Below are 23,076 nucleotides of genomic sequence, written 5' to 3'. Positions count from 1 at the left end.
TGCTATATGAGTGAAGTTGTGGCAATGTCTTGAAGTATGTATCCAACATAATAATGTTGAGACTGTTTAATTAAAAATGAAATAAATCCTTCCAGTATAAACAACAATATTCAGAAATATACAGGTCCAAAATCAAGCCCAATAGGACATTCACAATGTTTTATTTTTTTTTCCAGATAAAATCTTACTGTACTTAATGCTTAAAAGTCATGGATCTTTGTGGTGTGATTGCTGTACACCCTGTATATATTATACTTGTGTATATCTTTAAAAAATGTCAATTTTAGAAAATGAAAAACAAGGAGTCTCTAAGGCAAAGGTGTCAAACTTGCCGCATCACATAATGTGTCGCAACATATCGCAACTTTTTTTTGCATTGCTGGAGCTGGGGTGGATGTGGCCTCCTATGATGCAAACGGCCCATGGGCCGGCAGTTTGACACTCCTGCTCTAAGGTATAAAAAGTTAAGGTAAAATATAAATTCAGGTTATTACATTTTGGAACAATACATTATATGCAAAAATATTTGAAATATTTTGTAGGCTGGGATTTAAAATGGCATTGTTTTTTAATATTCCCTCTTACTTTTGATTCTTTCAGTCCAACTACTGTCTCTTTATATTACATTAGAATTTATACTAATGTAAAACATTAAGTTAACTTAATGCAGGATGAACAAAGAAGCAATCTTCAATAATTAATCAATATACATATTTAATGAAATGTCTTGCTTGCATCAGAAGTTCTAGTTAACAGATGCAGATCCCATTCTGAAGGTTACTTAAAATAAGATGGATGAAGAAATATTGCAAGCCACTGCATTAAAAATTATGAAGTTTGATCATGTTAATCTTGCAAACAGCTTCTTTTTAAAAAGGGAATTTCTATATTCCAAGCTTTGACAAAAAAATTAAAATTAATGTTTCGAATGAGGGCAGGGGCACATAAAACCTATGAGGAAATGTAGCCAGATAAAATTATTGCAAAGTTTTTATTTCATAATGTAACAATTTTAGGAAATGAGCTATTTAATTTTCCTATGAACAAATCTTTAGTAGATTTAATGTCAAACACAACAATTGAAAACTATGAGTTCTCATAGTATTTAACAATTGGCAGCAGCTCTATATGGATTATCTATTTTTTAAAAGGTATTAAATATTTGAACAAATTGTTATGTTTGTTATAATAGTATACTTACATCAATATAATTTCCATTGATGTAGTCTGAGTTTAAGTCCCCTTCAACAGGCTGCAGTCTCACTCGAGAATGATCATCTAAAAATCCCCACAAAAATAAATTAAATAATTTATATTTTGCTCAGTAGGCATAAAATAACATTGATTAGTTATATTTGTATTGAAAGGAATACCAATTTACTTGTAAAGATATATTTTGATCCCTAATGCTATCATTAGTTTCAAAAGGCTGGTTTTGCTTTTGTATGAACACAAATTAAACTACATTTCCTTTTTTTTTTTAGTTGATATTTCCTTCAAGTGCAGAATACTTTATGCAAGGAAAAAACAAAGAACTATCCAACCTTATATACGCATATACTAAAACATTATAACAGATCTTAGATTGAATTGCTAAGTTAATTGTAATTTTAGGTTGACCTGTCCTTTAAAAGCCCATCATTTCCTAATTCTTATAATTTTTTATTTGCTGGCCTTTGTGGACCACAGCATTTCTTCCACTGCAATATCTCAAGATGTTTTGAGAGTTTCTTGAATTAGTAGTCTATTCGTACATACCACACAAAGATTGTTCTGTTAGAAAAAAATATGGGCTATAGAACAAACAGGAAGCAGAGAATAATAAATGATATTGCTAGGGACATGGCTGTTCTGTTCCTGAAATGATGTGCTAGTCAAGCTCTTCATATAAAGTATAAAAGACACAGACAGATAAATCCTATTTTTTCATTGTTTAAATCTTCTTTTCTTCAGGAAATTTGAAAAGGAAAATGGTATTGAAAAAGATGGACTTAAATTGAAATGTATGTAGAAATAAATGACAAACAAATACAGACAAAAATTCAGGCAATTGCCAGTTTTTCTATCTTTCAAACTATGCTTCCCAATTTCTGTTGTGTCACACTTGTGTGTTGATAGATAGATAGATAGATAGATAGATAGATAGATAGATAGAGTTTATATATTCACATTCCAAAAAGGCAAGCCCAGGAATTAATAACACCTAATGTATTTTAAATGTATTTGCTATCTCATATTGTATTTGCTATCTCATATATATACACACACATACACACAGAGGCTAGTGATGAGATGGGGGGAAGTGATTACTTAACATGGAAAGAAAGTCCTGTTACAAAAGGTGTTAAAATTTATCAAGTACCCCTTTCCTATGAATAGCTTATTTGATGTTAATTATTTGATAATTAATTATCAAAGGCCTGATAACTATACTCCTTTGTATCTTCAAACTTCATTTTTAAAAGTTTTTGTCTTTATCAGTTGAGTCTGAATATACTTCAGATCAATTAATATGGTTATATGAATTTTAAATATTTGAGAAGTTGCATGGCAACTTCATTTTGACTACCTTTTAATATTTAGATAGGGTTGGCATTCCTAAGTGATCTTAAGAAATCTTTCTAACACTAGACAACATTATTTGATTGTTTCATTTGATTTATATCCTACCTTTCTAAGCAAGCGTGTAGTCAAGATGACCCCAAAATAAGAATAAAAAAATCCAATGTAATTGTAATATTAAAATTGATATAACCATTTCTTTACTAAATAGTCACCCTACTGGTTTCTATTTACAAACAGTTACTAAATCACACCAAAATAGATTAACTATTTAAATTAATCTGGTAGCCAGATCAATAGACCTTATAAGCAACCAGATAGAATTTTGTAATTTGCATGTAATTATAGAATATTGGTGTGCAAGTAAATAACTAACACAAACCATTCTCTAAACCAGCTGGGTAATCACTTTCAGGTATTGTTTTTTTTTTAAATAATACACTCTACATTGGAATTTGGAGAAATAGTCCATAAATTTGATAGAGATATCATTTGTTACTTGACCTTAACATAAACCTGTTTCTTCCCTTGATGTTAAGTTTTTAAGGCCATATAAATTAAGGCCCTGTAACAAATCCTCATACCAATGTTTCCATGTTTCCTAACAGGCAGATAAAACTTTTAAAGGATTCTTTCTGGCAACCAAGACCATAAGAACATAAACTCCACTTTTGTAATGATCCTTAGACTGTTTGATTTATAGATTCAATATTCATGATTTAAGGTTACTTAATTATCCCTTATTAAAACTCTGATTTAATTACAATCTTATCTTCAGTTATATACATAGGTCTTATTATTATGCAGAACTGTTCTTCAATTTTCAATATGTTTCATTTTAAGTATGGGATATAATTCATATTTTTCTTCAATTTATAAGGAATAAAAAAGCTCATGATTTATATATTTATAATATATATTAATATACTTTATTTTATTTTTATTTGATTAAACAATCTTACAATCCTGCAGCAATTAAATGCGTAATTAATGACATATTGCCCGCAAAAAACATGCTTATTTTCCTGCTAGTCCATTGATTTAGTATTGTGGCCTTTCATTTTTGTTTACTAAACCTGTACACATAATTCATAATTCTATCAACTCATATAAAATTCTCTTTCAGTTCTATTTTACACACGGTATGGGAGTAAACATAAATCTAAAAGCAGTTTTTGATTGTTTAGATGAAAATGTGTTGGTGAGTTAGTGAAGGATATAAAAGTGATGACAGGTTCTGAATGTTGGAGAAACCATTTTTGGTATTACCAAAGACCTTGGGAAAAAAGAAAAAAAAGTGCAAAACCCACCCAAACAAATAAGTAGTGAAAGCAGAATGACTTCAAGAAGAGAAAGCATGAATCTAATTTAAAAAAGAATTAGAAGAGAGATTAGCTTCCCAACAGTGTAAACAGAGAGTATATATAAGGAAATATAGAAGCAATTTGAAATACAGTGAAAAGTTATATTATAAACTCACAGAAGTGAGTTACATTAATGGGAAATAAGATACAGTTTGTTTTGTGGACAAACTGAAAGAGACTGTGGATTGTGTAAGAGAATGGCTGTGGCAAGAAATGAAGAGAGAAAGATATTGTACAATGTGTATAGAGAAAATAAATACTGTAGTTCTATAAGATGAGACCAAGCAATGTTGATGGAGGCTCCAGCATAGTGAATGGAAATAAAAATAATGAAAAATAATGAAATCTGAGATGAAATTGAAGTGAAAGAGTGTTGGAGAAAGTATTTACAGGACTGGATTATTGGAAAAATAAAAAGAGTAAATGAAAAAACTACTGGGGAATTTGTCAAATATGCTTGGGAATGTATTGGCAGATATAAGTTTAAGAAAATGCAGCAGGGATCTCCAACCCCTGGCTGCGTCCCACTACCAGGCCGCCGGAGAGATGGGCAAGCGTGTATGTGTGTGTGTGAAGCTCCACTTGCGTGAACGGAGGGCATTTGCGCTTGCGAGCAAAGTGTCATTCGCTCTCCACTCAAGTGCCCTCTGCTCGCATGAGTGAAGCTTTGTACAGGAGCACAAGTGCCTGCTGCTCATGTAAGTGGAGCTTTGTGTATGAGTGCAAGCATCCTCCACTCACGCTCCAAATGGAGTTATGTGTGTGCACACATGCCTGCCACTCACATGCCCCCCAGTGGGCTGCCAAGCTGGACAGGTTGGGGATCGCTGGAACAGAGGCTATGACAATGAGCAAAATTTAGGAATTGCAGTTCAACTGGAAGGTGTGCAGACCAATTTTATTTCCTCTCTAGGGTAATTAAGAAATTGTTGAATGAAAGACACATACCCATTACTATGTTGATTTAGAAAATGTGTATGAAAGAAAGTTCAACACTGTTCAGGGACTTAGACAAGAAGTTCCTTTAGTTATTTACTGTATTTAGTGTATGGAAAAAGAGATGTCTACAATAACGTTAGAGTATATTGGTGAGGGGCACATTTGTATGTGTACTATGATAAGAAAATGATTTCCATGGTATTGACAGGTAATCCAAAATATTTGAACAAATGTAAAGATAATTATATGATGCAATGGAAGTAGCCATTGTATATTTCATATAGTAAAAGTTGTTTTATCTTCCTACTTTATCCACACATTCTTTCAGAGCTAGGATAGAGAAACAATGCTACTCACTGAGTGCCATAGTTGACATCAGTATTGTAGTCACAAATGCTTGTTACTTCCTTTATTTTTCTGTCTTTGGAATTCTTAAATATTCATTCATTCATTATAATAAGTAGAGCTCCATTTTTACTCCAGATACATAGTGCTACATATCAGTGGGCAGTTTGTCAGTAACTAAAAGGAGTTTGCACAGTAGTACAATTATACTGTCAACACTTACATGCAATGATATTCCCATATCTATTCTTCATGCGGTTCTCATCTTTTTTAGCTGAGTCCCATGGTGCAGACTGTCCTTCAAAGAAACTCTGTTAAAAAAAAGGGAGGGGAAGGAATGACATGTTAAGGGAAAACATATGTAGCAACAGAAATACTAGAGGGAAACTCACACAAAAAACTTTAAATTTTTAGGTGATAGACTGTTAGAATTTAGAAACTATTGTAATGCAAAATATTAATTAGAGATGTGATCCTATAAAAATGATTTGGAAGAAGTGCTCCTGATCATCCAAAAGACACCAACTCTCTCCACTTCATTAAAACAGTCCTTTTCTTTTCATTTTTCTGTATGAGCCTGAAAAAAGCAGTCAGTTTTTTCAAGTTAACTGGGATCTTAAGAGAGCTGATGCAGAAACTTAAGACAAAAGCAGCTATTTGAGAGGTCCTCTGTTTGCAGAGTTACAAAAATACTTGAATAACTTTTTGGGTGTGCATAGCCCTAATACAGCAGTTCCCAACCTTTTCTATACCCTGCACCCCTAGAATGCTTCTGATACATTCTCATACCCCTTACAAAAGTTCAAAATAATGGCAACAAATTATGTAAAACACTATAATTTTGAAACTTCTAAACTCAATTTTTCACACCCTCTGGAATATCGTCTTGTACCCCCGATTGGGAACCCCTGCCCTAATATGTTAAATCTCTCTCCTTTACAAATACAATCTTCATAAACTTTCAAAAGAGACAGAAGCAAAGGCAAATAGATGGTTTAGGAATATTAAATATTTACATGATTGTCATGAACAAAAGAGATGGACTCAGTAAGGTGAGAGCAATTATATTACAGCTTGTAAAATAAACATCCCCAATCTGGTGCTTTTGAGATAAATTGAATTATAAAAGTTAAACCTACTGTTATTGTTTAATATTATTTTTGTATGTGATTTAATTGTATGTTCTAAGCTACCCACAGCCAATATGGGAATGGATACTCTCTCTGTGTGAGACAGAGAGAGTATCCATTTATTCTTCATGGTATAATTTTCATCTCCCCCCCCCCAAGCCCTAGAGATCTTTAATTTTGCAGAATTCTGGGGCTTGGATGCAATATTTCTACTCCTGCTCTTAAGGATGACTTCCTTTCAGGCACTTTGGTCATCAATCATAGGCCTCCTTTGGGTGGTTCTGCCAAATGAAGTTAGGCAGAAGTATATCAGAGAGAAAGATTTTTCTAGGACTTCTGGTCAAACTCAAAGAATACTCTTTCTAAGTTGGCTTCTCAGCCGCCTGTATATTTTTCAGAATTCTAATATATTTATTTTCTTCCAGGTTTTTTTAGGTTTGTATTATCTTGCAATTATGACTCTGAAGATCTGTATTTCATTTGCCATTTTCTTATGCATTTATTAGTTTTAGATTAAATGGTTAGTTTTAATCTTCTAATAAGTTTATAATTTACCCCAGGAGCTCTTATGATTGGGCAGATTTTCAATACACAATAATACAAATATAACCATATGTCCCAAAAAGCTGCTTAAAATTGTCTTAAATAAATCATGCACAAATGAGGCAGGCCTGTTACATGTAACTCCTAATACATTTTAAGATTATCTGGAGCTCACAAAAAACATTGCTTAATGTAAAAAAAAAAGCTTTTATTTTAAAAGAGTTAAATTTAACTGAGTTTTAAGCTTAGACTATTCCTTCCATTATCAGCAAGACTTTTGAGGCTGAGAAATTGATATATAAAAATATAAGGTATGCCAAATGAAAAACCTTTCTTCAGTCTAACCAATGATCTAGCAGTTCCACTATTAAATAGCCTTTATAAAGTGAACAGTAGCAAATAAATAAATACATTTTTAATAATTTGCAAAGGTTGAAATGTATTAATCAGAAGTCCTTGATGTACTGTGCACTTACCAATTTCTAGGCATCATCTCACAATAACTAAATATAAATAGTGTGGTGTGCAAAACAAACCATTTTGAATTTGAAATAATCTGATTCAAGTTTGAAACAATTGCTTTAGACTTAAAACTAACTTTTTCTATCATTTTGTATACTTATACTTGCATTCCAAATAACTGTTCTAGGTTTAAAACATTTTAAATTCAACATCTCTTATAAATGCTTATAGGTATAAATCCTTTTCAATATTCCAGAAATGGAGAAAAAACACCTGCAAAATCTACTTGACCCTGAAGTTGTTCACACCAATTCAGAGTTCATTAGTGATTTGGCACAGCCTTCATATGAAAGAACAATTGTTGTCTTTTTTTGTTCATATCACATTTTTAATTGGATGAACATTTTGATCTGAAGATGGAGATGCTTTCAAATAAAAAAATGCTTCCTTCTTACCAATATCATGAAATCGAATGTGCTTGGCCTTTTTTAAACAACACTAGGATGCATAAAAATATTGAATGTCAAGAGAAAGACAGATGAAATCAAGTTCTAATTTTGACCAGTGTATAAGCAAAGTTGCTGTCTGATGGCAGTGGAAGCACTTTGCTTCTTTATTAAGCAAACAACTCATTAACAACAATTAATAGTGAAATTTGTTTTAAAGGAAAAAATAATAATAGGGAGATATCAGGTGGTTTTTCCCAAACTGGAGTAGAAGTAGTAAACTGCTTTAAAATTTATTTATCGCAGCATTAGGTATATTTCAGGCTTTGATATGCCTAAAATTGCTGCCTGCATGTCACTGCATATAAAAGAAACAAAATGCACACAGTAGCGGCTACTGTTCAGATAGATTATGAATGCCCTGTGCTAAAAACTATCTGATATGCTATAAATTTATATCTTCTCTTTCAAGAAAATAATAGTGATTGAATCCTACAGGAGAGCTATTCATTTAAAAATACTTTTAAAGACTCTAAGCCATAGTACAAAGTATAGTTTAAATGTAAATCTGTTGTTACTTAGAGTGAGAACAAACCCTCTTTATTTGCTCTTTTGAATGTCTATTGCCATAATTCCATCCATCTGACCATACAAACATATACATATATGTCTTCAAATCAGTCTTGGATCTTGGTGACTTCATGAATAGGTCCATGCAGTTCTTTTGGCAGCAGGTCAGAAGTGGCATGCTTGCCTTCTTTAGATATATTGTTCAACTTCCCAGAGCACAGTTGAGAGAGAGAGTGACAAGCTCAGTTACCTATGTGACCTTTGTGTACAAGGGAGGATTCCACCCTTAGGTATCTCCACACCTAATCCAACATATTAACCATACTGGGTCTCCCAATCAATAACACACAATAATATATGAAATCAGCTCGTTGTCACCTAAATAATATAAATAAATAAAATGACTGGACAGGCTTAGCAAAACCTATCTTTTACTCACAACTGCTGAGTAAATCACAGCAAGGCTGGCACTAAAGGATATTATTTACAAACTACTCTATGCAGCTTTCACTTTATTCAAGGTTATTAACTACTGAATCATACCTTTCTGGGGAAAAATGCAGCTTGCTCTAACAATCAGCATAAGTAAGGGGCAGTGCTGACTACCTTTTTTGATGAAAGGAGAGGCTGAATTTACACAGCATGCTCAACTGAGCTAAAATAGATTTAAATAGTTTGTAGTTCGGGGTTGTGGAATTTTTACTCTGGTAGCATGTTGGGTGTGAGCCAGATAGCTGCATTAAGACATGTTATGGTTTGTTTATTTGGGTGTAGTGAATGAATACAACAATTGCGATTTGTTAAATCGAGGTTAATGTTTAGTACGTGCTTTGAACTCAATCACAGCATCTTTTCCCTTCTCTCAAGAGCATTCTCTAGGCTCTATCTAGAGCTTTCTAGAATGTCTTGTCCCAATGTAATTTATCTCTCTACCAATCCTTTATGTGTCCAAACACCATAATTCAATGTATAGATGCTGACTCATTAGAAAGATTGCTACTATTCTGGTTTCATGTATACAACCATACAGGTCCAATCAGATATTTACTGCATAATAAAAAAATCAGTCTTGTTTCTAAGAAATACTATCCATTATTGTATCACTGCAACTTGTTTATTATTTATAAAATAGAGTTCATAAAGTTTAAAATAAATAAAGAAGGAAAATCTCACTGATTCACAGAATTTCAAATTTTCTTACTTTTCCTTTATTTCTAATCTTAATTCCACCTTCCACCACTCCTCTCCAGGAGCAAAATGCAAGTTTCTATTTTAAACTAAGCATGGGAGCATGAAATATGGGAGGAGGTAATGTACTGTCATATTCACAATACACTTAAAAACTGTTTTAAAAATTGCCTTATCTGTTGTTTTAAAATGGTGTAAAGAATAGCAATTCTGCAGATACATTTAGTGGAGAAAACATCAGTTCAAAAGGAACACAAGAGAGAGATGAAATATATGATTCCTCAACTGCTATTAAAGAAAACAAAAGAGGTATGCACTAAATAAAAAAAAAACGTTTTGTTTCATGTATAGATGTAATGCATTGTAGTTTAAGTTTTGAGAGGTCATAATCTGGCCAAAGCAAAAGCTGCACTATTTAGGTTTTTGCTGAGATAAATCTGGAGAAGTCTTAAGGACCAAGTAGGGCAAGAATGATGCATCTTTTTTGTTTCTCCCTTCCTCCTCTGCATAGCCTCTGTGCCAGCCCACCTGTCGATCTTCCTAGTGCCTTTCGTCTTACCTTCTACAGCCCACTGTGATGCTTGAATTTCAGTGGCATATCCATACAGCCTGCCAACTCTGCAGGCACCAATAAACTTGTCATTACTCTACTACGGCTGCAAAAAAAAAAAAAAAAAAGCCAATGCAGTTGTAGGCTGCATTAAGAGAGGGATAAAATCAAGATCATGTGAGGTATTAGTACCACTTTATAATGCCTTGGTAAGACCACACTTGAAAAACTGCTTTGACGCCATGGTCCAAAAATACGTTGAGACTCTAGAAAGAGTGCAGAGAGGAGCAACAAAAAGGATTAGGGGACTGGAGACTAAAACATGTAAAGAACAGTTACAGGAACCAAATATGTCTAGTCTGATGAAAAGAAAGACTAGGTGACATGACAGCAGTCTTCCTCTCACAAAGAAGAGGGAGTCAACCTATTCTCCAAAGTACCTGAAAGCAGGATAAGATGTAATGGATGAAAAGAGAAGCAACTAGAACTAAGGAGAAATTTCCTGACAGTGAGAACAATTTATGAGTGGAACACCTTGCCTTCAAAAGTTGTGGGTGCTCCATCACTAGAGGTTTTGAGAAAGAGTTTGGATCGCCATTTGTCCAGAATGGTATAGGGTTTCCTGCTTGAACAGAGGGTTGACTAGAAGACCTCCAAGGTCGCTTCCAATTCTGTTATTCTGAGACTGCAGTTCCAAGTAGTCCCAGCCAAATGACCAAAGAAAAACTGGGAATGGCAGAATAATCCCAACACATCTGGACAGACTGCATAATGACATTTATTTATCATTTATTTATTTTCCTTCATAAGCTCAATATATGAACTTTTTACTTGTGATTTCTGAACAAATTTTGTCCTTAAATTAAAAAACTTGAATAGCAAAAATAGCCTTCTCTACTTAATTAGAATTACTACAGAAAGGAAACATAATAGAATTCTAGCACCCTTTCTTCGTTTTAAATTCTAAGATAGGTTTTTGTAGAAGGATATATTTTATATGGAACTTACTTTTCATTTATCTGAAGAATATACTAAGAAAAACAATTAAAATTCTAATTTAGCAATATACTTCTTGGCAAAGTAATTAACTATAACTTTAAATAATGTGTCTTCAAAATTTATGTCTAAGACAATGAATAGAATGAATAGATAAGATTTTATAATTCTCCTCTTATAGAAATCCCTTAGGTACAATATGTACATTTATGTACAGGGTATATTATTTCCAACTTGTATACCAAAATTTAGGTTGGTTTGTTCCTCTACTGATATAAAAAAGCTACCAGGAGAGCTTAAACAAATGCTTGCTTTGCAATATATGTTGCATTTTAACAAATAAATTCCATTTTCTATTGTTTATAGCCTGTAATTAAAGTGTTGCTCCTGACTACATCTCATATATTCTACAGCAAGTCAGTGAACCTTGCAAACACCCATAATAGAGGAAAGTGTATAATATTACACCATAAAATGAAAACTCTCCATGAATATCAACCACTTTGCATTTTCAAAACTATCTCTGAATGCAACATATAAGGAAATGAAACATCCCAATAGGCGAGTATATATATTTTTTCTGAGCAAGATACATGCCTGGAGATTCAATAACCTCTTCCAGATTACTCTGCTCTTTCCTCATCATTTTTCTCAGGATGTAATTACACATCTCAACTGTTACTACCCAAGACACTGCAAATACAAAATAATGCCAAGATATTTAAAACCAGAGGTCCCACTTCCCACAGACAGATATATTATTAACTAGAAGAGAACATATGTCAGGATTATATACTGCAGACATATCAAATACAAGGCCCGGGGGCCGGATACGGCCCGCGAAGTGGTTTCATGTGGCCTGCGAAGCCATCCTGGAAACAGTGAGGGAACGGGCCCCGCTGCCTTGACCCTGGCCCAGGCCAGCCGGAAGCCAATGTACGATTTTGGCACTTGCCCCGGTGGGTCATGTCTTGGCCCCGGTCCCACTCCCTTCTGCCAGAGACCCTCAGATCTGTCCCACTCCTGCTCAGGCCCCAACAGACACCCTTGACGCAAATAATGTAGAACTGGCCACAGCCACCCAGTAGGCCACAACCACTCCATCCACGCCTACCCAGTAGGCTGCACCCACTCTGGCCACACCCACCCGGCCCCCCAAGGGCAACCGCAATGCTGATGCGGTCCTCAGTGAAATTGAATTTGACACCCCTGATATACTGTTATCATGTATTGAGGTACAATATAGATACATTTTTCAAAGACAGTTCACTTGTATAAGTCACAACTAAAATGTTAGGTGAGTGTAGGCTGGATATTACTTAAGAAATCATCCTAATTATTCTCAATATTTTATTTATCAAAATAAAATAAAATCTTAAACTTCAAGGAGGAATTTTTAGCTCATTCAGATTTCAGATTCTGTATAACTATCAAAAAGCCTATCTATGGCTTCTTATTCAATGCACCAGCTTAAGAAGGCTTCCAAAGAAATGTAATACCAATTGTATTCAAATTCTTGTTTCTCTAAGCAGATCAGACAGCAGCAGAATCCTGAGAAGCACCGAATTAGAAAGGCAGTAACCCATACCGAAAAACCAAACAGAGATGCTACTACAGAGGCATCAGGTTTGTTTAATAAGGTTCCTTACACAATGTGAGTCAAGTGCACTTGAACACAAGCAGATACAAAGTATTGTGTATTAGTACCAAAAGCATATCGATGAGATTGATCCTGGTCCCACCAAAACATCTTACGACGCTCTCTAGCATCTTTGCTTTTTTTCTCAGTATGTAGTAACACTAAACCCAGTACTTGGTTGTATCAGATTTATTTTCTAATATTTCTAGCATTTATATAAGGCCTAGAGGTGTGGTTGAAAATGGCAGTAGTGCCAAATGCTAGTATTTTATTTTGGAATATGCCTGGTTATCAGTTAAGTTTTGTTAATTAAAAGCAATTTTAATTAGCATTTTGAATTGTATGGGCACCAACACAGGTGCTCTGAGGTACATTGCTACTGATAGGTATCATGGTGCTTAATTTTGATATGGACAATGGGCAACAAAGGACACACAATCCAAATGGAAATTGGTTTCTCAAAATAGCTTACTTGGTAGAAAGAGCCATTTTCATGAGAAAGAAAAGTAGATAGACATAAGTCAACTTATAATGTAGATATAGGATAATTAGATATCCAATAATTAAACTGCCTTTGGCTTTTAGAAATGCCTCCACAAAAAACTAAGCAGGAGAGAACATTATATTGTCCCCTGAAGAAACAAATAAAAGCCATAACATGATGTTGAAGCCGCTCTCATTTTTTATGAAGCTGGTAATTGAATGAATACAGGAAAGCCTATTTCTTCCACAATCAAATGAACTACTGCATTTTGAATGTCCCACTGCAATGATACAACTATACATTTTTCACCATCCAGCAAAGAAATAAATTCTCCTGTGTTGAGATAAATGTTATATTAAAAAAGCACAGGAAGATTCATTTATACAGTTAAAGTTCTAAAGAATTAGAGAGGCTTATATATCAGTTGATCCAAAAATATTCCCTGTGAGCAATTTTGGCTGGGGAAAATTTGGCAATTTGATATTGCTTTGTTGTTTAGGAAGTATTAATCTTATTCTGAATTAACTTTGATTAATGCACTCTATCAATAATAAAATCTTGTGGCCATGCAGTATTATTACATAATCACATTCTGTATTTGATTCCTGATTGACTGATATTTTCTAGGTAGGTTTGAGAAAAAAAAGTATTAATTAGAAAGAAAAAAAATTGCATGAAGGCAAAAAAAGGAGAAAAGTTAGTAGTGGAAAGAATGACAAGATGGTAAACTTCTAAAAAAAGTGGGCAGCCACTGCTAGTAGCTCAGAACAGGGCTTTTCAACCAATGGTACGGGTACCACCTGTGGTACATTGGCACCTGGCAGGTGGTACGCGACCATCCTAGAAAAGTGGTAGCATGAGAGGGGAATGAGCTGAACTGGTAGCAGCATCGCACAAGCCTGAGCGAGAAATGGCTGGAGCTACAGGGCTGTCAGGGCTCAGTGGAAGCGCCTGGATCAGTGCCAGGCTCCAGCTGGAGCTCGGCACTGGGCTTGGTGATTCTGCTGAGCCCTGAAGAAGCACCAATCAGCTGGAAAGCAGCACTGATCCTGGCGCTTCTGCTGAGCCCAGAAGATGCGCCGATCAGCTGGAATGTTGCAGCATTTCCAGGGTCTTGTGATTTACATTCAGATGCTTGGCAACTGATTCATATTTATGATGGTCACAGTGTTCCAGGGTCATGTGAAGTGACCAAAACCTGCTGCAACCACCCAGCAGATGGGGGGGGGGAGAATAAAAACCAAACACACCCCACCCCACCTCCGCTGCCAATCCTCAACAGAAATGCTCACAACAATGAAAACTTCAGACAGGAGGAAGAGCGCCGCCGGGCGGGCAGGCAGGTGTCTTGCTCTGCTGTGCCTTAGGGGGCACTTTTTTCAGTGCCATTGTAACTTCAAAGAGTCACTAAGTGAACTGTTGTAAGTCGAGGACTACTTGTACTTTATCACTTTTTTTCCTTTTTTTTTTTTGGTCATCAAGTTTTTGACACCTTGCTAGGCGACTGGTGGTACTCGGATATTGCCATATCCTAAAAGTGGTACAATGGATGAGAAGGTTGAAAAGCCCTGTTCTAATTAATCAATGCTCAAAAATGATGATAAAGAATGAACAAATAAACCAGACAATAGAATACAAATCAGAGGAAAATACCTAAATATGGAAGCTACGAATGAAGAGAACTACATCTTAATACAAACAAAAGAAAATCCGCAAAACTTTGCTACAACAAAGGAAATAAAAAAGATCTTTTGCCTTCCAGGACTTCAAAACAAACTTGAGGACAAAAAAGAAGATTCAATAAAATGGATTAAAGAGCTGTCAGGAGAATTAAAGTGTGGGAGACAAAAAACGAATATTCTAATTAATTTGTCTTTTTTATCTCCAACAATATCTACAAAAATACAACCTGGCAAGCTAAACCTACTGATTTGGAAAGTAATCTGGCAAAAGAAGAAGATTAGAATTAGATTTAAAAGATGTGATTCAAGTTACCAGATGGAATACTATATGACTAAACACTTGTTTGAATACGTTTAAAAATATAAAGTTTGGATATAAAGAGGCGCTATAGTAAGATTGCTAGATGGTGTACTATATGATTACTATATGATTATATGAAGCCACAGGAACCTTAGGAGGTAGTGATCATGCAATATTGGAATTCAACATTATGGAAGCACAAGCAATAGAACATAGTCAAACTAGAGTCTTAGACTTCAAGAGAGCTAATTTCAATAAACTTAGTGAGGGCTTGGGAAGGATTCCATGGATGAGAATCCTCCAGGGGAAAACAATGCAAGAAGTTTGGGAAATTTTGAAAAGCAAGATAATAGAAGCCCAGTCTAGCTCAATATCAACAAAGAGGAAAAATAATAGCTCCCAAAAGAAACCAGCATGGCTGCATAAAGAACTCTCTGACAAATTGAAAGATAAAAAGGACAAGTATAGAAAGTGGAAAGAGGGGCACATAACTATATCAGAATATCAACAAATAGCCCAAGCCTGCAAAGATGAAGTGAAAAAAGCCAAGGCTCAAAATTAACTAAGGCTTGCAACCAAAGTCAAAAATAACAAAAAAAAAGCTTCTTTCAACATGTAAAAAACAAGAAAAAAGTGAAGGAAACGATTGGTCCATTAGTGGGTGAAAGTGGTAAGAAGGTGACTAGCAAGAGGGAGAAACAGAACTATTTAACTCGTTTTTTGCATCTGTCTTTACACAAAGGGAAAAAACAGACCAACCTATCAAAAATAGTGCCATAAAAAACAGTATAGAAACACAAGTTAAGATAGGCAAGAAAATGATAAGTGAGCACCTGTCCAGCCTAGATAAGTTCAAATCACCAGGATCAGATGGATTACACCCCAAGGTTCTCAAGGAACTGGCAGATGTGATCTCAGAACCACTGAACTATATTTTTCAAAGATCTTGGAGCACTGGGAACAGGGCTGGAAAAGAGCTGATGTCGTTCCCATCTTCAAAAAAGAAAAAAAAATGAATCCAGGAAATTACAGACCTATCAGCCTGACCTCAATACCTGGAAAGATTCTAGAAAAGATAATCAAACAATGAATCAGCAAACACCTAGAGGCAAACAAAGTCATTACTAAAAGCCAACATGGGTTTGTCAAAAACAGATCATGCCAGACAAACCTTATTGCATTCTTTGACCAAGTGACAAAATTAGTGGATCAGAGGAATGCTGTGGATATAATTTACTTGGACTTCAGTAAGGCATTTGATAAAGTAGATCACAACCTACTACTCGATAAGATAGAAAAATGTGGGTTAGACAGCATCACCACCAGATGGATTCGTAGCTGGCTGATTGGCCGTACTCAGTGTGTGGTCCTCAATGGAACTGCATCTACATGGAGGGAAGTGTGTAGTGGGGTGCCCCAGGGCTCTGTTCTAGGCCCAGTGCTCTTCAACATCTTCCTCAACGATTTTGACGAGGGGATAGATGGGGAACTCATCAAATTTGCAGATAACATCAAGCTGGCAGGAATAGCCAACACAGAACACAGGCGTAAGATACAGGAGGACCTGGACAGACTTGAACACTGGACAGACTTGAACACTGGGTGTTATTTAACAAAATGAAATTCAATGGTGAAAAAAGTAAGGTTCTACATTTAGGCAAGAAAAACCAAATGTACTGGTATAGTATAGGGGGTACCTTGCTCAATAGTAGTAACTGTGAGAGGGATCTCGAAGTCCTAGTGGACAATCACTTAAATATGAGCCAGCAGTGTGCTGCAGCTGCCAAAAAAGCCAACACAGTGCTGGGCTGCATTAACAGAGGGATAGAATCAAGATCACGTGAAGTATTATACCACTTTACAATGCCTTGGTAAGGCCACACTTGGAATACTGCATCCAGTTTTGGTCACCACGATGTAAAAAAGATGCTGAGACTCTAGAAAGAGTACAGAGAAGAGCAACAAAGATGATTAGGGGACTGGAGGCTAAAACATATAAGGAACGGTTGCTGGAATTGGGTATGTCTAGTTTAACGAAGAGAAGGACAAGGGGGGATATGATAGCAGTGTTCCAATATCTCAGGGGCTGCCACAAAGAAGAGAGAGTCAAGCTATTCTCCAAGGTGCCTGAAGGCAGGACAAGAAGCAACGGATGGAAACTGATCAAGGAGAGAAGCAACTTAGAACTAAGGAGAAACTTCCTGACAGTTAGAACAATTACCCAATGGAACAACCTGCCTCCAACACTGGAAGTTTTTAAGAAGAGACTGGACAGCCATTTGTCCGAAATGGTGTAGGGCTCCTGCCTGAGCAGGGGGTTGGACTCCATGACCTCCAAGGTCCCTCCCAACTATTATTATTATTATTATTATTATTATTATTATTATTATTATTATTATTATTTACTTGTTTGAACATGGTTAAAAGAATAGACAAAGCTTGGACATAAAGGGGCCCTATAGTAAGAGAGATAAGATATATAAGTAGTATAATATTTTTATAATATATGAAATGTAAAAATATTGAGACGTATGAAATGTAAAAATATTGAATGAAAAGTTTGGATATTCAAAGGTAATGAATTTTGAGAAAATTATGACTGATTAGAGTGGTTTCAATACTGAGGGGTAATTAAGCTTAAACAAGAATCTTGAAAACAAGACATATGACTTAATTAGATGACCTATAAATACAATTGAAACATAAGCTCATTAGAAAAGATGTTATATGTTGATGCTATTGTTATATGTACAAATACTAGAAAAATGTTTCTACCCAACTCTGTATGTACTGAAAGTATTAAGAATTGTATTTGTTTAATGTAGACAAAAGGAGAATATTACTGGAAGAAGAGAGGATCAAGAAAATATATTAACAACTAATATATTGATCAATTAAAGAAATTAATTATTATTGTTTTTAAATATATGAACCCAGACAACATATTGTTCACTAAGCACTAAAGATTGTTATTATAAAAAATTAATAAAATATATTATAAAAATAAAATAAAACCAGATAGGTGTGTATGAGGAGGAATCCGGATATGTATGGCGAAGAATAAGAATCCCAAACAGCCCAGGATTAAGTATGCTCAGAATCTGTATACTCACCACTGGGAGGAAAGTGGAAAATCAAATGAGAGCAGTATACGATAATGGCTCATGGGCCAGAATAGGAAACAGTATTCTACAATATTCTGTTGCAGGACCCTCATATAGCAATGAACCTGCATTTAAAATAGAATAGAGCTGGAAGGGACCTTGGAGGTCTTCTAGTCCAGCCCCCTGTTCAAACAGGAGAACCTATACCATCTCAGACAAGTGACTGCTAGCTTCTTTTTTAAAAATCTCCAGTGATGGAGCACCCATGATTTCTGGGGACAAGCTATTCCACTGGTTAATTGTCCTCACTGTCAAGAAGTTTCTCCTTAATTCCAGGTTGCTTCTCTCTTTGATCAGTTTCCCATCATTGTTTCTTGTCCTGCCCTCTGGTGCTTTGTTGAATAATGTGACCCCCTCTTCTTTGTGGCAGCCCTCAAATACTGGAATACTGCTAAAATGTCTTCCCTATTTCTTCTTTTCTTTAGACTAGCCAAACCCAAATCTTGCAGCTGTTCTTCATATATTTTAGTCTCCAGGCCTTTGACCATCTTAGTTGCTCTTCTCTGATTTTTTTTCAAACTCTCAACATCTTTTTTGTGATATGGTGACCAAAATTGGCTGCAGTATTCCAGGTGTGGACTTACTAGAGTTTTATAAAGCAGTACTAATACCTCGCATGATCTTGGTTCTACGAATACAGTTCTGATTTCCATTATTTGATATTCTGTTTGGCAGTGCAAATGAATTCCCCTCTGTTAAAATTTTACAGCATATCTAATGCATTAAATCATATTTGGCTCAAGCACTATATTAACCCCAATATCAGTCTCTGCTGGAGGATTGCAAATAATGAAGAATCCCAAGCCAGCTTCCTTGATAATCCATGGTAATAGTAAATCACTACTATTTTATATTTAATTTTTTGGCTGAGTTTGTCCAAGGCTTAGCCATTTGTCCTCCTTATGTCTTCCTTTGCTAGATTAAGGAGCTCTCTAATACACTGGGCTTTGTCTGAAATAAATTGCTTCCTATGTTATCACAGTCCTCTGATACATTAATCAGAGTTGCAAGTCTATTTTGAAATTCCTCCTTTCTCAAAACTGGGATGATCCAGGGACATGTATAAATATCACATAGATGTGGTGCTCAGTGGAGAGTTATGGATAGAGTGATCAAGAAAAAAAGAGCTAGAAATATGAGGTAAAAAGAGTGAATTCTAACAAGAATATTTTACAATCCATGACAACTATGCCTATCAATGTGAATTATATTGTATATAATTATTCACATATTCAAATATATGCATGTGCCTATGACAGGAATGACTTGTCAAGCTTAGAAATATATTCAGATACACTATCCCAGCAAAATTTTCTTCCAAATAGCCGTTTGATGACATGGTTCACCTGTCTTTGCTTTTTTTTCAGCTACTGCTTCACATACATTTCTTTCCTTCATGGAAGGCTCAGAAATACTTGGAATAGTGCTTCAAATGTACATAATGCTCTTAGTTCTAGGGCAGGGTCTCCAACCCCTGGTCCATGGACCAGTACCAGGCTGCGGCATGCCAGCAACCGGTCCACACAAACAAGCAAAGCCCCATCTGCAAGATGCAGGCAGCACACAAAATCACACACACCCCGGTCCGTGGAAAAGCTTCTCTCCACAGAATTGGTCCCTAGTGCCCAAAAGGTTGGGGACGTCTGTTCTAGGGTACTGTCTGCACATTAGAGGATGAGATTGGCTGTGACTCTTCAAGGCCTATTTCTCCAAGATCCTCTGAATGGTTATTTCCCCAGGTGATGGTTTCAGAAAGTCTACTGGGACCTGTGCAATTTTTCAAAATCTTGATAAGCACTGTTCCTTCTTTAGGATTTTTTTTTTTCATTCTGGTCTTCCCGGAGAGCAATGGCAGATTGAGCATGGCTTTACAAAAGCAGAGACAACTATGGCAGAAATATCTTACCCCCACAGAATTTCTCTTTGGATCAAGAAGAGGACACGGATGGCCTACAAATTTGCTCCACACAGAATTTCCCTTTAAAGAGATTATAAAACAGCGATCTCCAGCATGTTCGACAGCTCTGGGAACCTAGAGAATAATCATACTGTCTAAGTCATACTTTGTCACCTTTAAAAAAGACATAGGTTTGCCTACTTCTTCTCTTAACTGTCTTAGGAACTTGCTTATTATTGATTCTTTGAAGCTAAGAAGCTTCTGGAGGGCAAGCTGGGAAACATTGTTGAGAAACTTTCTATCCTGGATGAGTTCTACTAGAGTTCCAACGTAAAAGCTTAAAAAGAAAAGCTTTATGTTGTGGAAAACAGCAAAAGGAGGATTAGAAAGTGGATTTTAGAAAAATAGGCTAGGTAGATTTGAAAGAATATTTCCTGTGGCGTGTTTTAAAATTTATAAAAAAATATATGATTTTGAAATTTACTTTAAGAAATCCTCCCATGGGAGAATTTTGTTGATTGGAAAAATAAGCAGATAAGAGTGGACTTGATGGTTGACTAGAGGAAACCAGAGAGAACAATGATTCTTAAAAGGGAGTAAAGCCATTAATAAAATGGAGCAATACTATTTGACTATAAAAAAAACTCAAGGCTGTTTGGGAACAATATACAGAAAAATTATTTATGGAAATGCTTGATACCATAATAGAGGATAACAACAGATAGTTAGATAAAACAGGGACTGAGACTGATTCAAAAATGGATTTGGAGAAAAAAATACTGGGGGGTGGTCTCTAGTGCTCTCTGAGTTTGGTTGTTTTCTTGAAGACATTTCATTACCCAAGCAAGGTAACATCATCAGTGCTAGTAAGGAGTGGGGTTTGCCCTGTCAGTGCTGGTGGGGGTGATAATTTCAGTCCCAAGCTACAAAAAATGCTGGATTGCAAAAAAAGATGGTGTGGATCTGCAAATGGTTTTAGTAATGCTAGTGTATAAGAGTGATATGGAAAAAGATGCCCAAATAGATTTGCAAATGAAACCAGCTGATGCCTTAAAAATTAAAGGGGACATACAAATAATAAATCAGAAGAGTGACTTGGAAATCCTTCTTATTTCCGATTTACAAAAGGAATGTGTAAAACCAAGGAAACTGTTTCTGAGAGGAGACAAACATTACTTGATGGCATTAAAGATTAAGCTTTTAAAAAGAAAACCAAAGTTTTACAAAATGAATCTGTTTGATCAGGGTTAAAATATATATGCTGTGGTTTCTGTTAGCTGTTAATGAGGTTTCTTTTTAACTAGGACTGAATAACGAGGCTGTAAAGATCTGTTTATAAATGGGAAAAGATTTATTTTGCTTTATTTCTTAAAAAAAGTGCTAAGTTTGGATTTAAAAAAGATTAAGATTAAAATATGTATGTTAATATTTTTTATAGCTCTTAATAGATCTTTACTGGTTAGGACTGAATAATCGATTTTTGTAATTTTATTATTAATTAGGAAGAAGTTATGGGAAGAAGAGATTTTTTTAAAAAAACTGAAATATTAGAGCAAGTGTCACATTTACTCATATTATTTATATTTGTCTGGAGTAAGGGGAGTATAATTTTTTTGTTTCTCTTCTTTTTCTTTTTCTCTTTTTTTATACCTCTTTCCACTATCCTTCTTTAAAATATATTTTTCTTAGTTTATATCAGTTTTTTTATCTTAATATTTGTAAACTTTAATTATTGCTAAAAAGATTTTCTTTGCATTCTGGGCCAATTATGAATTCTGAAATAAAGTTGGTGGGATATCATACGTACGCTTGATGCCTATGCACATCAAATTTATTTTAAAAAAATTAGAATTTGAATTGAAACCATTAAGATTTTTATTTTTACTTTTACTTTGTAATTTCATAATAAATCTGTGAGAAACTTTGGTACCCGGTGATCATAAGCAAACAGTATTTTTTTAACATTTTGATAATTATCGACAATATTTTGTTGATAATTTCACATACTTTGAAAGAAATGTTATTGAATTCAGTGGTAAGTTATTTAACCTGCTTTGAAGTAGCACATAATAGCAGTTGTGGAAAGCAATATGGTTCTTATTTAAAGTCGAGAATTTTTAAATTTTCAGAAAAACACCCCTTGGCTAAGGAGCAGCTAATTAATCTAAAAAATATGCTTCAGATTTGAAATGTTCTTTGAGAAAGCCTTTTAACAACAGGATGAGAAAGTAAAGACGCCCTCTAACAAAATTAATTTGGCAAATTTAAAAAAATCTCTAATAAATTGTCTTCCTCTACTGTAAGCTAAAAATAAATCCTGTCTGGCTACAGTGCTGGTCATAAATTTCAAGCCAGTTTCATGAAGTCTCCAAGAAAGGAAAAATAAGGCATCCTCTGTGATTTTATTTTGTATCTCCTTCAGTCTTATTAAAACCAGTTCATGTCCATTTCTTCAGCAAATGCTTTCTTAATTTTATCTTTCTATCACTGTTCCTTGTTTATTCTTTAGCCTGATCCTTCACAGTTACATTAACAAAGGTACAACAAATGATCTCATATACATATATTTCAGATGGGCATAAAGGATTGTCCAGGGAACTAAAAAGATACTATGCAGATAGTTCTTGACATACAATAGCAATTAGGACCAGAATTTCCATCACTAAACAATGCAATCATTAACTGTGACAGCATTGCTTAGTGACAGCAATCTCTATAGACAGGTTGCTGTTATTAATTAAATCCCATGTTTGTTAGGCATGGCATCCTACAACCAAGTCAGTGGGGAAGCTGGCAGGAAGTTGCAAGTTCCTG

The 23,076-nt window shown here is 35.0% G+C and overlaps 1 protein-coding gene across 21 annotated transcripts in view; it reads right to left on the bottom strand.

Moving 5' to 3' along the window:
- The window catches only part of PTPRM (protein tyrosine phosphatase receptor type M), a 482,202-nt gene that overhangs the window by 89,261 nt on the left and 369,865 nt on the right, over positions 1-23,076 (bottom strand). For all 21 annotated transcript variants that reach the window (XM_039339174.1, XM_039339176.1, XM_039339175.1 and 18 more), the window contains 2 exons: positions 5,434-5,521; positions 1,202-1,278 (listed from right to left, as the gene is read on the bottom strand). In XM_039339174.1, the coding sequence (XP_039195108.1) occupies positions 1,202-1,278; positions 5,434-5,521 (165 nt within the window). The remainder of the gene's footprint in view (positions 1-1,201; positions 1,279-5,433; positions 5,522-23,076) is intronic.

The sequence above is a fragment of the Crotalus tigris genome, unplaced genomic scaffold (assembly GCF_016545835.1).
Source record: "Crotalus tigris isolate CLP2741 ecotype Arizona unplaced genomic scaffold, ASM1654583v1 scf7180000017731.4096049, whole genome shotgun sequence".
NCBI classification, from domain to species: Eukaryota; Metazoa; Chordata; class Lepidosauria; order Squamata; family Viperidae; genus Crotalus; species Crotalus tigris.
This window is presented reverse-complemented; position numbering and strand designations above follow the sequence as displayed.